Source organism: Oncorhynchus mykiss, chromosome 11 (genome assembly GCF_057628025.1).
Source record: "Oncorhynchus mykiss isolate SJ-2025 chromosome 11, ASM5762802v1, whole genome shotgun sequence".
Taxonomy (NCBI): Eukaryota; Metazoa; Chordata; class Actinopteri; order Salmoniformes; family Salmonidae; genus Oncorhynchus; species Oncorhynchus mykiss.
The window spans coordinates 33,383,600-33,399,167 of record NC_143032.1 but is presented as its reverse complement, the minus strand read 5'-3'; the positions used below and the strand labels follow the sequence as shown (position 1 = coordinate 33,399,167).

The window sequence follows — 15,568 nt, the reverse complement described above, 5'->3', positions numbered from 1 at the left end:
ATGAGTCTTGTCCTGGAGGCAGAACTGACCGATTTCCCTTAGATAGGCTAGCTGCAAAGTAAAAAATTGGCTATAGTGTAACATTTATAGATGTTTTACTTTTTTTTAGGGTTAGGCATTAGGGTTAGCAGTGTGGTTAACGTTAGGTTTAAAATCTGATTTTATGACTTGGTGGCTGTGCCAGCTAGCGACCACTCTGCAGAGCTGCCTCCAGAACAAGATTCATGACAAAAAACCTGCCAAATAAACACTGGAGCTAAAACCAGAGCTAACCAGCTCAGAGTTGGTTTATCGCTAGCACTTCACTTTATTGGGTCCCATTTTGTAATGCTCAAAAAAACCACACAGTTTTTACTGTATTTTTTACTGTCCAGTTCTGTTTTCCGTAAAAAGAATCATAGCCTTTTTATGTTCTCTTCAGTGTTTTTATACTGCAAAGGTTCATAATACAACACATTCATGCAATAGTCTTGCATTGCAATTTGAGATAAGCATCTATCTCGTAATAGGGAGAAGAAGACAGGGATGAAACCTTTGTGTTGCCCAGAGATCAGTCCTGAATCTCCAACGGATGACACTCCAGTGAGTGACATCCACATCCATTACTATGGCAATGGATGCAATCGTGCAGCACAACCCTTATTGTTACAGGGAGCCATTTCGGGCTGGAGCAATTACAGAGAGCTGCACTACTTTTAACCAGGGTCCATAGGGCTCTGGTCAAAAGTAGTAAACTATATAAGGAATAGGGTGTCATTTTGGGATGCAACCAGATAATAATACCAGGATGTGCTAAGAGACACCGTGGATTGCCTTGTCTTTAATGGCCGTCTTCTCTTCCTTTTATGAACTTCTTTCTTGAGGAGATATCAGAGTGGTTTTATTAGCACCGACTAGGGGAGATGATTATAGAGGTTGAACTAAATCCCAATAACCTTTAGTACAGATGTGCAGCATGAGATATAGAAGAGTATAGCTGCACAAACTCAACACACTTCCTTAATATAAAGCTAGCTAACATAGTCCATCAAAGCACGCCTGGCTTTACACATATATTTATAAAACCACCTGGAATTCCCGTTGCCTCACCATGTTATTCAAAATGGCATTTCTGGAGAAGAGCTAAAGAAATGAATGCACTTTTCCACTCTATTAGGTAGCAGCGCTTTGTTAGCATCACACTCTCTCCTGCCTAGTTGAAATTCTGCAGATGCCTTTTTTTATCCTGACAGAAATGAAAGACTCGATGCTAAAAGCTAGAGCTCCAGCTCCCTGTTAGGCAATCTCAAGGACACAGACATACAGTAGCTACGTGCAGCCTGACATCACCGTATGAATACTAAAAGTAGGACATGAAAAGGTGGCCTCCGTATTTCAGCTTCTCTCCTGCTCTCCTCTCTCTGTTGGGTGGGAAAGACCTTGGAAAACCAGAATCTTTACCAAATAAAAGCTTTCGTTTAAGGTTTGAGGAAAATATCATTTCAATTAACATCTTGCAATTCAATGCCTTGCTAACACATCTTAAATCTTACTGACTTTCCTTACAAGTAAGTCTGATTGAAAAAATCTAACAGAATATCAAAATCTAAGCCAAGTATGACTGAGACCATGATTGAAACCAAGGGCTACGTCCAACATGGCACGGTATTCCTTTGCTGTGCACTACTTTTGACCAGAGCCCTATATAGGGAATAGGTTGCCATTTGGGACAAACCCAGGCATGAGCTCTACCACCAACATCATAAATAAGTTACAAGTCTCTGGACTAGGCTGTAGGGTGCAGAAGACAAATAAACAAATGATTTGCATAGACACATGGTTTTGTAGAGGAATTTTTGTTTGTTTGACATTTGGCAATGTGAAACCAACCAGACCAAATGAAACAAATAAAATGCAACAAATACTTGAACTATAGCCCTAAACTAGTATGAACATGCCCTACGTTGTTGTTGTGTGTCACCCCTCCCTGACTGTGGGGGTAGAGAAGACGTCCTTCTTACCACCCCCTTACTACTCGAACTCCACATTCCAAGAAAAAGATGACAAATGATTGACTTTTTCTCTTGGGCTAATAAGGAGGAGGAGGGCGCATTGACAGACGTAATTATGGCAGTTTCACAGAGCTCAGCCAGGGGTCCCGTTGTGGTATAATTACCATGCTTTCATCCGTACCGCACTGGATCACTGATTACTGTCTACTCTGCTCTGCACCAGCCTTACAAAAAAAGTGTATAAAAAAAAAATGTATGAACACACAAATATCTATTTTTACATGTGTCAGACGTGGTTTCCTGACATTTGCATACTTTCACATGGATGTTTCACATTCTCATTTGTGGTTTCCTAAATTATTACATTTAAGTTTCACATGTGCTTTTGTAACCAGTGGGATTAGAACCCAGGTCTCCCACAGTCAAAGCCAATGTCTTGACCATTAGACTGAGGGCCAACACTGAGGTTGAGTTCCAACATATATTTATTATCAATTTCTCTCAATCTCATAATATTGACTGTTCAGTTTAAAATAGGGCTTTCAAACGTTTAAAAATTTAATTGCGTTGAATGCAGGATTTGCTTTGATTAATCACGATTAATCGCGAAATCAGAATCTGCTCAAATTGAGCTGTAATTTACTTAAAATAAAAAGCATTACAAGAATATTGATGTCTTGATTTTGTTCAAAGTAACTGTTCGCAAAGTCAGGTAAATTGATAAATTACACTTTCTTTAAAGGGATTTTGGCAATGAGGCCCTTTATCTACATCCCCAGAGTCAGATGAACTTGTGGATACCATTTTATGTCTCTGCGTGCAGTTTGAAGGAAGATGATAACTAGCACTAGCGCAATTGCTAAATAGCATTAGCGCAACAACTGGAAGTATAGAGGGTATTTAGTTAGCAATGCTCATGGAACTACCTCTAACTTACTTCATGCAGGACACAGAGACGAACAAATGGTATCCAAAAGTTCATCTGACTACGGGGTAGATAAAGCGCCTCTGCCAAAATATCCCTTTAACCTCAATGTCAACTTGTTTTGACATCACATTGTTGTTTTTACCTGTATAGGTTATGTATTTTGGATGTTTTCAATGTATTTTGAACGCTATAAGATAATGTGATTAATTCCAATTTAAAAAGATGAACGTAAACTCACGTAAACTAGTACATTGCCTTGGTCCGTACAATTGCCCTTATTTTAGCGGCCCAAAAACGTAATACTTCCAGATCAACTGTAATGTCAATACCATTGTAAAGCACAATTTCTCCCCTTTCCAACAGAATCAGAATTACATGACCTAAACGCTGCCCCTTTCTGCAGGCAATGAGCCCCGTCGGGTCTTTTTAAAAATGGCGGGTGGGGAAGCGAAACTAATGCGTGATAGTGAGAAGGAGAGATGTTGTGTGGGAAAATAGCTTTTTTTCACTTGATCTGTCCAACTTATCACCTTATCGCCTCTGAAATGTAAATAAAACACAATAAAGAGTTTATATAATGTGTCATTACATACCTATTTGAAGGTTTGTGTCGAACTTGAATCGGGTTTTTAGGGCGATGCTAAAGTGATCTTAGAAGTAAACAGCTGCTTTGAGAATGATGATCGCATGCAATGATGATGAAAAAAATGACTAGGTATCCCCCCTTACCCCCGTCACTGACCATTTCTTGTTTTTAAAGGATGATAGAACTGCTACACCTGGTGGAGAGAGATTGTAAGACAGAAATAGTTGCTTCATGCGCGGTGTACGTTACGACATGACACGTCACAATGTAACGGAGGGTCAGTTTTTTCAACTTTTCTCCAATACTATAGAGCCATTACCATGTCTATCAATACTTGAATAGAAACCTAGTTCACACCCCGATTTTGACGTCAACACAGTCGCTACAGTCCCATTAGTTTTCTTTGTAGCGTCGTTTGAATGTTGCGGTTGCGCACATTTGTACGGAATGGGGTGAGTTTACGTTAGTCCACAGAAATTACAAAAAGTTAACTTGAGTTAACTGATTAACTCTAGACAGCCCAGAAATCATCTCTGTAGAAAAAGTATATGTTTACATTCATTCCAAAAGCAAACACATTCACACATTTTCAAATACATTCAAATCCGTTTTAGGCGTGTGTATTAAATGTAACAAAAACCAATGGACAGCTAACAATTACAGAAGCTAAAAATAGCTAGCTAGGATGAAATGGAATGCTAGTTATCGCCTATCACTAAGCTAGCTAGCGGTTAGCGATTAGCATGCAACCATTAGATAGAAATGTCATAAAAAGTAACCTTCTAAAATATTGTAAATATCATTAGCATGGTTCATATGATCACATGTAAATACACTCAATATGGCCCTCGTTTGTAAAACCATTTTATAGCCAAAATATAAGGAAATATAAAATGATCCGAAATGCCATCTTGTTCTCATTGTCTTGCATACAAAAGTCAGCTGGCTAGCTAGTTACTTAACTTAGCTACACTCATGTGAATGGACATTTTGTTTTTCACTCGGTCCAAACAATTAAGTTATACATCAACCACCAGAACTCTCAGAATCTCTCCCTAGTGGTAGCGCTAAGAATACATGTATATCAATGCAACACCATTGAGGACTACAATAATAATGCAGTGGATGGATTAATTATTACACTCAGGTAGGCTAAGGAAGCTTTTTACATAATGGTATTACAGAATGTACAATTCCACATTGGGAAATATTACTACTGCAACATGTTAAAGCCACCTTTTCACACTTTCATCCCCACATGTGAACTTGAAATTCCACGTAAAAGTGATATTTTAACATGGAGCTTTCTTACATATAAAATTGCATATGTGATTTTCAAATGTGATTGTTTTTCACTTGTGAAGTTGCAGTTCAACATGTGAAAGTTAGATTTACATGTATAGTTTTCTTACATGTGAAACTGCAAATGTGATTTTCAAATGTGATTGTTCTATTTTTAATACTCGTTTCGATGTGTCATTTATGGCTTACAACTTAGGGCGGGTCATCAAGCTCGAAGAATCCAACCGCACAGCTTCTGTTGGAGACAAACAGGTTGAGTGGCGAGTGATGTGAGCCCCTCTCCTCAATAAAGGGAGCCTCTCACCTGCAACTGGACATTCTCACCTCTCTTTCTTGCGGATGTGACTGCGCTCCTGAAAAGCTCTCCTCGGCAAGACTAGATTCCTGTCTTCCTGCTTAACTGTTCTCAGGCGAACTGTGAGGTTAATGCTGCAGAAAATAGGACCTCAGCTCCTGTCGATAGTGTTGAGTACTGACTGAAGGAAAGTTTTGCTGAGGGTAGAATTCGTCACAAGGCTAGCTATCGAGACTTGGTTAGCTCTCGTCACAAGGCTTTAGCTAACTTGGCTAGCACAACACGCTCACAGGTCGTGTTGACTAGACTGACCGTCCTTGCTTTACAGCTTGATGGTCGTGAGACACACTTTGTTCATCAAGAGACAACGGAAGCAAGAACTTTCTTCGGACTAGCAGTGTATTGACTAGCTAAAAAGTTCATGTTTTTAAATATGAACTTGCAATTCACATATAAGGTGAAAACATGTAATTCTCCTCACGTGAAAAAGTGGTGTTAACATGTGAACTGTCAATTTAATACACGTGAAAATATGGTTATGTGAAATTTTAACTCAACATGTGAAAACAGCCAATTGACATGTGAAAATACAAATTTCACACATGTATTATTTTTACTAAGGGCAAGCACAGCATAACCCACTCCAACTACTAATAGCAACATGGAAGAGTGGAGAAACAACTCCAATTGTCATTTCATTGTCAAATCAAAATCAAATCAAATCAAATTTTATTGGTCACATACACATGGTTAGCAGATGTTAATGCGAGTGTAGCAAAATGGTTGTGCTTTTAGTTCCGACAGTGCAGTAATATCTAACAAGTAATCTAACAATTTCACAAAAACTACCTTTTACACACAAGTGTAAAGGAATGAATAAGAATATGTATATATAAATATATGGATAAGTACGGCATAGGCAAGATGCAGTAGGTGGTATAGAGTACAGTATATACATATGAGATGAGCAATGAAGGGTATGTAAACATTATAAAAAGTGACATTGTTTAAAGTGACTAGTGATACATTTAATTTTTAATTATTAAAGTGGCTAGAATTGACTCAGTATGTTGGCAGCAGCCACTCAATGTTAGTGATGGCTGTTTAACAGTCTGATGGCCTTGATATAGAAGCTGTTTTTCAGTCTCTCGGTCCCAGTTTTGTACCTGTACTGACCTCGCCTTCTGGATGATAGCGGGGTGAACAGTCAGTGGCTCGGGTGGTTGTTGTCCTTGATGATCTTTTTGGCCTTCCTGTGACATCGGGTGTTGTAGGTGTCCTGGAGGGCAGGTAGTTTGCCCCCGGTGATGCATTGTGCAGACCTCACTACCCTATGGAGAGCCTACGGTTGTGGGGGGAGCAGTTGCCGTACCAGGCGGAGATACAGCCCAACAGGATGCTCTCGATTGTGTTTGTGTAAACGTTTGTGAGTGTTTTCGGTGACAAGCCAAATTCTTTCAGCCTCCTGAGGTTGAAGAGGCACTGTTGCACCTTCTTCATCACGCTGTCTGTGTGGGTGGACCATTTCAGTTCGTCTGTGACGTGTACGCCGAGGAACTTAAAACTTTCCACCTTCTCCACTACTGTTCCATCGATGTGGATAGGGGGGAGCTCCCTCTGCTGTTTCCTGAAGTCCATGATCATCTACTTTGTTTTGCTGACATTGAGTATGAGATTATTTTCCTGACACCAAACTCTGAGTGCCTTCACCTCCTCCCTGTATACCGTCTCGTCATTGTTGGTAATCAAGCCTACCACTGTAGTGTCGTCTGCAAAATTGATGATTGAGTTGGAGGCATGCATGGCGACGCAGTCATGGGTGAACAGGGAGTACAGGAGAGGGCTGAGAACGCACACTTGTGGGGCCCCTGTGTTGAGGATCAGTGGGGTGGAGATGTTGTTTCCTACCCTTTACCACCTTGGGGCCGAAGGTCCAGGACCCAGTTGCACAGGGCGGGGTCGAGACCCAGGGTTTCGAGCTTAATGACGAGTTGAGGGTACTATGGTGTTAAATGCTGAGCTGTAATCGAGGAACAGCATTCTTACATAGGTATTCCTCTTGTCCACATGGGTTAGGGCAGTGTGCAGTGTGATTGCAATTGTGTCGTCTGTGGACCTACTGGGGCGGTAAGCAAATTGGAGTGGGTCTAGGGTGTCAGGTAGGGTGGAAGTGATATGATCCTTGACTAGACTCTCAAAGCACTTCATGATGACGGAAGTGAGCGCTAAGGGGCAATAGTCATTTATCTCAGTTACTTTAGCGTTCTTGAGAACAGGAAAATGGTGGCCCTCTTGAAGCATGTGGAACAGCAGACTGGGATAGGGATTGATTGAATATGTCCGTAAACACACCAGCCAGCTGGTCTGTGCATGCTCTGAGGACGTGGCTAGGGATGCCATCTGGGCCGGCAGCCTTGCGAGGGTTAACACGTTTAAATGTTTTACTCACGTTGGCTGCGGTGAAGTAGAGCCCGCAGGTTTTGGTAGCGGGCCATGTCAGTGCCATTGTGTTGTCCTCAAAGCGAGCAAAGAAGTTGTTTAGTTTGTCTGGGAGCAAGACGTCGGTGTCTGCGATGGGGTTGGTTTTCTTTTTGTAATCCGTGAATGACTGTAGACCCTGCCACATACGTCTCGTGTCTGAGCCGTTGAATTGTGACTACTTTGTCTCTATACTGATGCATAGCTTGTTTGATTGCCTTGCGGAGGGAATAGCTACACTGTGTGTATTCGGTCATGTTTCCGGTCGCCTTGCCATGATTAAAAGCAGTGGTTCGCGCTTTGAGTTTTGTGCGAATGCTGCCATCAATCCACGGTTTCTGGTTGGGAAGGATTTAATAGTCACCATGGGTACATCACCGATGCACTTGCTAATAAACTCGTCCACCGAATCAGCATATACATCAATGTTGTTGTCTGAGGCTATCCGGAACATATCCAAGTCCACGTGATCGAAGCAATCTTGAAGCGTGGAATCAGATTGGTCGGACCAGCGTTGAACAGACGTGAGCATGGGTGTTTCCTGTTTAAGTTTCTGTCTATAGGCTGGGAGCAACAAAATGGAGTCGTGGTCAGATTTGCCGAAAGGAGGGTGAGCGAGGGCTTTGCATGCGTCGCGGAAGTTAGAGTAACATTGATCCAGAATGCTGCCAGCCCAGGTAGCGCATTTGATATGCTCATAAAATTTAGGGAGCCTTGTTTTCAGATTTTTAGGGCTAGGCCCCTTTTTTCTCCACTTCCTGCCTGAATGACATGCCCAAAGTAAACTACCTGTAGCTCAGGCCCTGAAGCCAGGATATGCATATAATTGGTACCATTGGAAAAAAAACACTTTGAAGTTTGTAGAAATGTTAAAATAATGTAAGAGAATATAACACAATAGATACTGTAGGAGAAAATCCAAAGAGAGACCATCCTCTTACAAAGGCAAGAGAAAGGTCATATTGAAAATTAGCTCCCTGAATGCAATTTCTATGGCTTCCAAAGGGTGTCAGCAGTCTATGTTCAAGGTTTCTGGCTTGTAACTTCAAAAACGAATAATATACATTAGTTATAGTAGAGGGACACAGTCTTGGAAATTCGTGTTTGCACGCGCCATGAAGACATTACACACCTGCTAAAATTGGTTTCCTATTGAACATACTTCTTCCCTAAATAAATATTATAGTTTGATTACATTTTAGATTATCTGAGGAGTAAATAGAAACGTATTTTGACTTGTTGAAACAAAGTTTAGGGGTAGATTTTCAGATTCCTTTCTCTGCAAGTTGAACGAGTGGATTACTCAAATTGATGGCACCAACTAAACTGACTTTTTGGGATATAAAGAAGGATTTTATCTAACAAAATGACACTACATGTTATTGCTAGGAACCTTTGGATGACAAATCAGAGGAAGATTTTCAAAAAGTAAGTGAATAATTTAGCGTTATATGTGAAAGTATGAAACCTGTGCTGGTGGAAAAATATTTGTGTGGGGTGCCGTCCTCAAACAATCGCATGGCATGTTTTCGCTGTAATAGCTACTGTAAATAGGACAGTGCAGATAGATTAACAAGAATGTAACCTTTCAACCAATATATGACACTTATATGTACATAAATGTTTAAAATCCATAACATTTATGATTATTTACAATGCCTTGCGAAAGTATTCGGCCCCCTTGAACTTTGCGACCTTTTGCCACATTTCAGGCTTCAAACATAAAGATATAAAACTGTATTTTTTTGTGAAGAATCAACAACAAGTGGGACACAATCATGAAGTGGAACGACATTTATTGGATATTTCAAACTTTTTTAACAAATCAAAAACTGAAAAATTGGGCGTGCAAAATTATTCAGCCCCTTTACTTTCAGTGCAGAAAACTCTCTCCAGAAGTTCAGTGAGGATCTCTGAATGATCCAAAGTCTCCGTATAAATGCACCTGCACTGTGATAGTCTCAGAGGTCCGTTAAAAGCGCAGAGAGCATCATGAAGAACAAGGAACACACCAGGCAGGTCCGAGATACTGTTGTGAAGAAGTTTAAAGCCGGATTTGGATACAAAAAGATTTCCCAAGCTTTAAACATCCCAAGGAGCACTGTGCAAGCGATAATATTGAAATGGAAGGAGTATCAGACCACTGCAAATCTACCAAGACCTGGCCGTCCCTCCAAACTTTCAGCTCATACAAGGAGAAGACTGATCAGAGATGCAGCCAAGAGGCCCATGATCACTCTGGATGAACTGCAGAGATCTACAGCTGAGGTGGGAGACTCTGTCCATAGGACAACAATCAGTCGTATATTGCACAAATCTGGCCTTTATGGAAGAGTGGCAAGAAGAAAGCCATTTCTTAAAGATATCCATAAAAAGTGTTGTTTAAAGTTTGCCACAAGCCACCTGGGAGACACGAAGACCTGAGACTGGGACGGAGATTTGTCTTCCAACAAGACAATGATCCAAAACATAAAGCAAAATCTACAATGGAATGGTTCAAAAATAAACATATCCAGGTGTTAGAATGGCCAAGTCAAAGTCCAGACCTGAATCCAATCGAGAATCTGTGGAAAGAACTGAAAACTGCTGTTCACAAATGCTCTCCATCCAACCTCACTGAGCTCGAGCTGTTTTGCAAGGAGGAATGGGAAAAAATGTCAGTCTCTCGATGTGCAAAACTGATAGAGACATACCCCAAGCGACTTACAGCTGTAATCGCAGCAAAAGGTGGCGCTACAAAGTATTAACTTAAGGGGGCTGAATAATTTTGCACGCCCAATTTTTCAGTTTTTGGTTTGTTAAAAAAGTTTGAAATATCCAATAAATGTTGTTCCACTTCATGATTGTGTCCCACTTGTTGTTGATTCTTCACAAAAAAATACAGTTTTATATCTTTATGTTTGAAGCCTGAAATGTGGCAAAAGGTCGCAAAGTTCAAGGGGGCCGAATACTTTCGCAAGGCACTGTATTTGAATTGCGCACCCTGCAGTTTCACTGGAAGTTGTCCCGCTAGCGGGACCCCTAGTTAAGATCCCCACCTACAATAAATGCAGCCTCAGGATATGTGGTTTCCAGTTTACATAGAGTTATGATGATAATCTAAGAGAATTCTCTTGGTAGATAATGCGGTTGGCATTTCATTGTAAGGAATTCTAGGTCATGTGAACAAAAGGACTTGAGTTCCTGTATGTTGTTATGATCACACCACAACTTGTTAATCATAAGGAATACACCCCCGCCCTTCTTCTTACCAGAGAGATGTTTGTTTCTGTTTGGCGCGATGCGTGAAGAAACCGGGTGGCTGTACCGACTCTGATAACGTATCCCGAGTGAGCCATGTTTCCGTGAAACAGAGAATGTTACAATCTCTGATTTCTCTCTGGAAGGCAACCCTTGCTCGAATTTCGTCTACCTAGTTGTCAAGAGACTGGACATTGCCGAGTAGTATACTCGGGAGCAGTGAGCAATGTGCCCGTCTACGGAGCCTGACCAGAGGACCGCTCCGTCTGCCCCTTCTGCGGCGCCGTTGTTTTGGGTCGCCTACTGGGATCCGATCCATTGTCCTGGGTGGTGGTCCAAACAGAGGATCCGCTTCGAGAAATTCGTATTCCTGGTCGTAATGTTGGCAAGTTGACGTTACTCTTATATCCAATAGTTCTTCCTGGCTGTATACTGCATAGTTTCCTAAGAATGCGAAGCGAGGCGACCATATCTGTCGGCGCCATGTAGCATGTTTTCCTCTTTGAACGACAACACAATAGAGGGAAGAGATAATTTAGTTTAACCTTCTAATATTGGAGAGATGCAAATGGAGAAATAGATCATTGATATTTTAAGGGACATTTTTCATATTAAACAGAGAGAGAATTAGGGAGGAGAGAGAGCAGATTCAGCTCAACCACAGCACAGATAAGTAGAATGACTTGACATAGTCAAAAGTGAATTTCTGTCTGATAATCACTCAAAATACTACGGCTTCAGAAGCAAAAATAAAAATAGATTGTTATCGTAAAAAACATGGTATCATTATTACGTATGCATTAAAATGAAGAATATACAATAAATTGATGTTTGCAAACTTCCAGTTAGTTTTGTTCTGTGCTATACAGTAATAGGCTTTTAGCCCAAATGTGGAGGAACCCATCCCCATCTCTCTCCAAGAGATTTCCTACCGTATTTGAAATGCATAGTTTACTGTTCTTTTTTAATGGAATCCTTCTCTAGAAGCAGCAGGGGAAATCAGAAATAGCCTTTATTGTGAAATGTGAAAAAGACAGAAATATAACCCTAAACTTTCCCGATATTTGGGCCATTTTGGATTTGTTCAGGGGAAACATTACCGAGTCCAAATAATAATAAACCACCATTCTTTTGGGATGAATACGTCAAAGCAGAGCTGATATCTCAAGAGAGCAGCCATTTCAAAACAGGGAAGGTGACAAACTATTAATTCACAAGACACTGCGAATCCATTGAGGTGCAAAATGTGAGGAACAAAGGCATAAGGTTCAATGGGGAAAATTAATGACAAGTCACAAAAACACATTTAATTTCAATATAAAATCCAACCTCAACAGGTCTTTGTGTAGAGTTGCAACCACAAAGCGTAAAAGAAACATAAAGTGAAGGAGTATGGGACGCGGAATGATACTCACAATTGGGCTAGCATTGATGTAATCCGAGTTGCCATGGTTATTCTCAGCCTTCAAGGTGATTCTGGAATGATCATCTGTCGTAGAAATACATAATACACCACACATTTTTTGCTTTTCCTCTATTGAAACATTTCATTGTTGATAAATGACATGGAATCGAAAATACTGTATTTCAGTGTCAGTTCACATGGCCAAAAATAACACTGGAATAACCTAGTAATCGGCTCCTGAGGGATGTGGTCAGACTGCACACGGTCAGAGGTGTGTAACAACACTTACAGACAACCACGGCGTCAGAGCGGTTCCTCTTGGTGTTGTGTTGGCCCTGGCCCACGTCACAGTCACCGGGCTCAGCCAGGTAACCACACATCGCCTCCCACTCCCTCTCCAGGCGGTTCTTGTTCTTCAAGTGGTCCTCCATGTACGACTAAGGAGAGAGAAAAGGTGGCCATTTTAAAACAACTAAATAATCAATAACTAAATAATCAAACAAAAGATAATGATTTTGAAATGGAAAAGTAATTACATATAGCAGCATTAAGAGGGGAAGGATGGGGAGGGTACCCCCAGAATATTTTTGATCGTCATTCACTGTCTAGAATAGATCAAATGAAAGGCAATTCATGCCTATGCTGTAGACCTGCTCTATTTCAGTGGATCTCTAAGGCCTTCCTATCTACACACTGGAGCAGAATACTATTCCCATGTCAACAGGCAGACCAACAGACAGACAGAAAGATTTAGGGGGGGGGGTAAGTTATGGAGGTGTTGGGGGGAGGGGCCACCAAAAACCGCACCACGCAATTAAAGACTCCTGAAAGGTTTCTCCACATTGGAAATACCTCAGTGTGCTTCAATCATCGTCTTTCAAACCGCTTGCACAGCTCCTGATAAGATTGTCTGCGTTTAAGCTGTCGCTTGGAGAACAGCAAAATTTAATTCGCCAGAGAGACAAGGAGAAAAGAAAAGCAGGGGGGGGTTGAAAAAAAAAGCCAACGTTGCTCCTCTAACAAACCAGGTCTTATGGAGCTCAGAGGCTGGGGCGGCTCTGGAGAAGACTCTTTTTCAGAGGAACAGTGTTCGCCTGACGCTTGTATCAACGCTCCCCGCAGGGTTAAACGGTTTAGGCCGTCATTGTGTAAGGCAGGAGATTACAGACTCATAAACTGATGTGGGGGATCAGCCGGGTAATACAATGAAAGCTATACCCAGTAGTGCTATGCTTTTATCAAACATTAAAAAGGCAGCGGAGGTGAGTCGGGAGAGAGAGGTGATGCACCGTGTTTATCTATAGTACAGTTAAGGCTGTCAATTCAATCTCACCATGGATACAACTGACATGTAAATATATTCAGGGACATGCACAGTACGGGACATTAGCCACTCTAAAATCCACTCTTCCGCCATTCACCATCAGCAGAAAATATTAACTTCCAGTCATATCTTTGTCAAAAAACAGTAGATCGTATTTCACAGCAGCTTTTTTGGTTCTAAAGTTACAGGCTGGGTACCAAATTACACCCTATTCCCTATATGGTGCTCTACTTTTGACCGGGGCACATAGGACTCTGGTCAAAAGTCATGCACTGTGTCAGGGATAGTGTGTCATTTTTCATGCAGCCCCAGTCATAGTAGATAATGCACCAAATGACAAGCAGTGTATTAGAGGGCACATGTAGGTCCAATTATTATGCCTCATTGCAGTAATAACAGTAGATGTACTCTAGTCACTAGCAACTCAGAGGGGTTGGCTGTCATTGACTACACATCAACTACTTTAAATAAGAATTCTTTGCTTTCCTTTTGAGTGAAAATTAGCAAATGTGCACAAAAAAAAAGTAATTGTCACCATCTCTATCATATCATTCTGTTGACTGTTCTTTGTCAGCAGTGAGCACCAATCTGCATGTTGGCTGCTGTGTCGCCGACGCAACAAACAAACAATGCAGTATTTTCAGAAGTGACGGTTGAATGACAGGGTGTCATGAAAACTTGACAGAGCCATTTCCATGCAGTTCTCTTGACAGAGTGGAACAAGTGTGTCTCAATTAGCACCTTATTCCCTATATAGTGCACTACTTTTGACCAGGGCCCATACAATGTAGCTCCATAGCATGACACCCCATCCACCTTCCCTACACAGACCTATACACCCTATATGAGTAAATATTTTATAAATACTTTCAGAAGGGCTACAGAATTGCCGCCAGTCAATGGCTTATACACCTACTCTTCATCACAAATTGTAATAATTGTGTTGTTTTTGTGGGAGCTGGGATTTGTATGTAGTGATGTAGCAGCCTGATTGTGGATGGATGAAGCAGCAGATCACCTCATCTTCTAGAGGCAGAGAGTGTGTGTCCCAAATGGCATCCTATTCTCTACATAGTACACTACTTTTGACCAGAGCCCTATGGGCTATAGGGTGCCATTTGGAACATAACAAGAGTAACAGGGCTGAGTAAATAAGGGATTAGTAACTGGGCTGTCAATCAGAGGTTCTGAGAGGATGGATGTCAAGGAAACACTGAGTAATCCCCCTAACAATAGCCCTCATTGGCCATAAAGAGCTGCTACGTTAGATACAGAGAAAATACAGACAAAACAAGTGACACAACGTTGCTACTGTTGTGCCACTGTAATGTTACTGTAATAATGGGTACAGTCAGCCGACATGGCTATATGAAGACACCTATTTGATGATGAATATGAAATACTGAGAAGTCACAGGGAATACCATGGGGAAAGTAGAAAGTGTCTGAAAAGCATAGTAGCTTTTCTCTCCAGCCTGGAGAGAAAGGGCATTGCAATCAGTCCAATCAATCAGGGATAGAATCAAAAGCGAACAACTCACTTGTCCTTAATAAATTACCTGCCTTACTCTAACAAATTATTCATTTTCAATTAGATTTTTTTAAGACATGGAAGTAAGCCATCAAAATAATGAAATCTTGCCTGGGGCTTGCTATCGATTTTCTAAAGGCAACAAATAAGCATTTACAGAGGGTACATATACAGTAACAACGGCAATTATATCAACATCGCAACCATATCTACTGGACATCATAAAAACAGTACCAAAAACAAAGAATAGAAGCATTACTGTATGGAGTTATCCATGGTGCTGAAAGCCTGTCAGTAGAATAACATAGCTGGTGTTACTGCTCCTAAAAAGGCTGTTTGTCTTTGAATAGGTTTGAAATTCGATACATATTGTGCACTGAAAAATCCTTACCCATTCTAATTTATGGTGCATAAATATGGGTGACCGAAACACACAGACTGCATGTTTCAACATGCCTCAGCACTAGAAGGTCTACCAAAATAGGAGAG

The 15,568-nt window shown here is 41.0% G+C and overlaps 1 protein-coding gene across 1 annotated transcript in view; it reads right to left on the bottom strand.

Moving 5' to 3' along the window:
- LOC110535589 (receptor-type tyrosine-protein phosphatase N2) overlaps positions 1–15,568 on the bottom strand; it is a 295,931-nt gene that overhangs the window by 22,128 nt on the left and 258,235 nt on the right. The window contains exons 14-15 of the mRNA XM_021620665.3: positions 12,515–12,662; positions 12,236–12,309 (exon numbers count right to left, since the gene is read on the bottom strand). Coding sequence (XP_021476340.2) covers positions 12,236–12,309; positions 12,515–12,662 — 222 coding nt within the window. The remainder of the gene's footprint in view (positions 1–12,235; positions 12,310–12,514; positions 12,663–15,568) is intronic.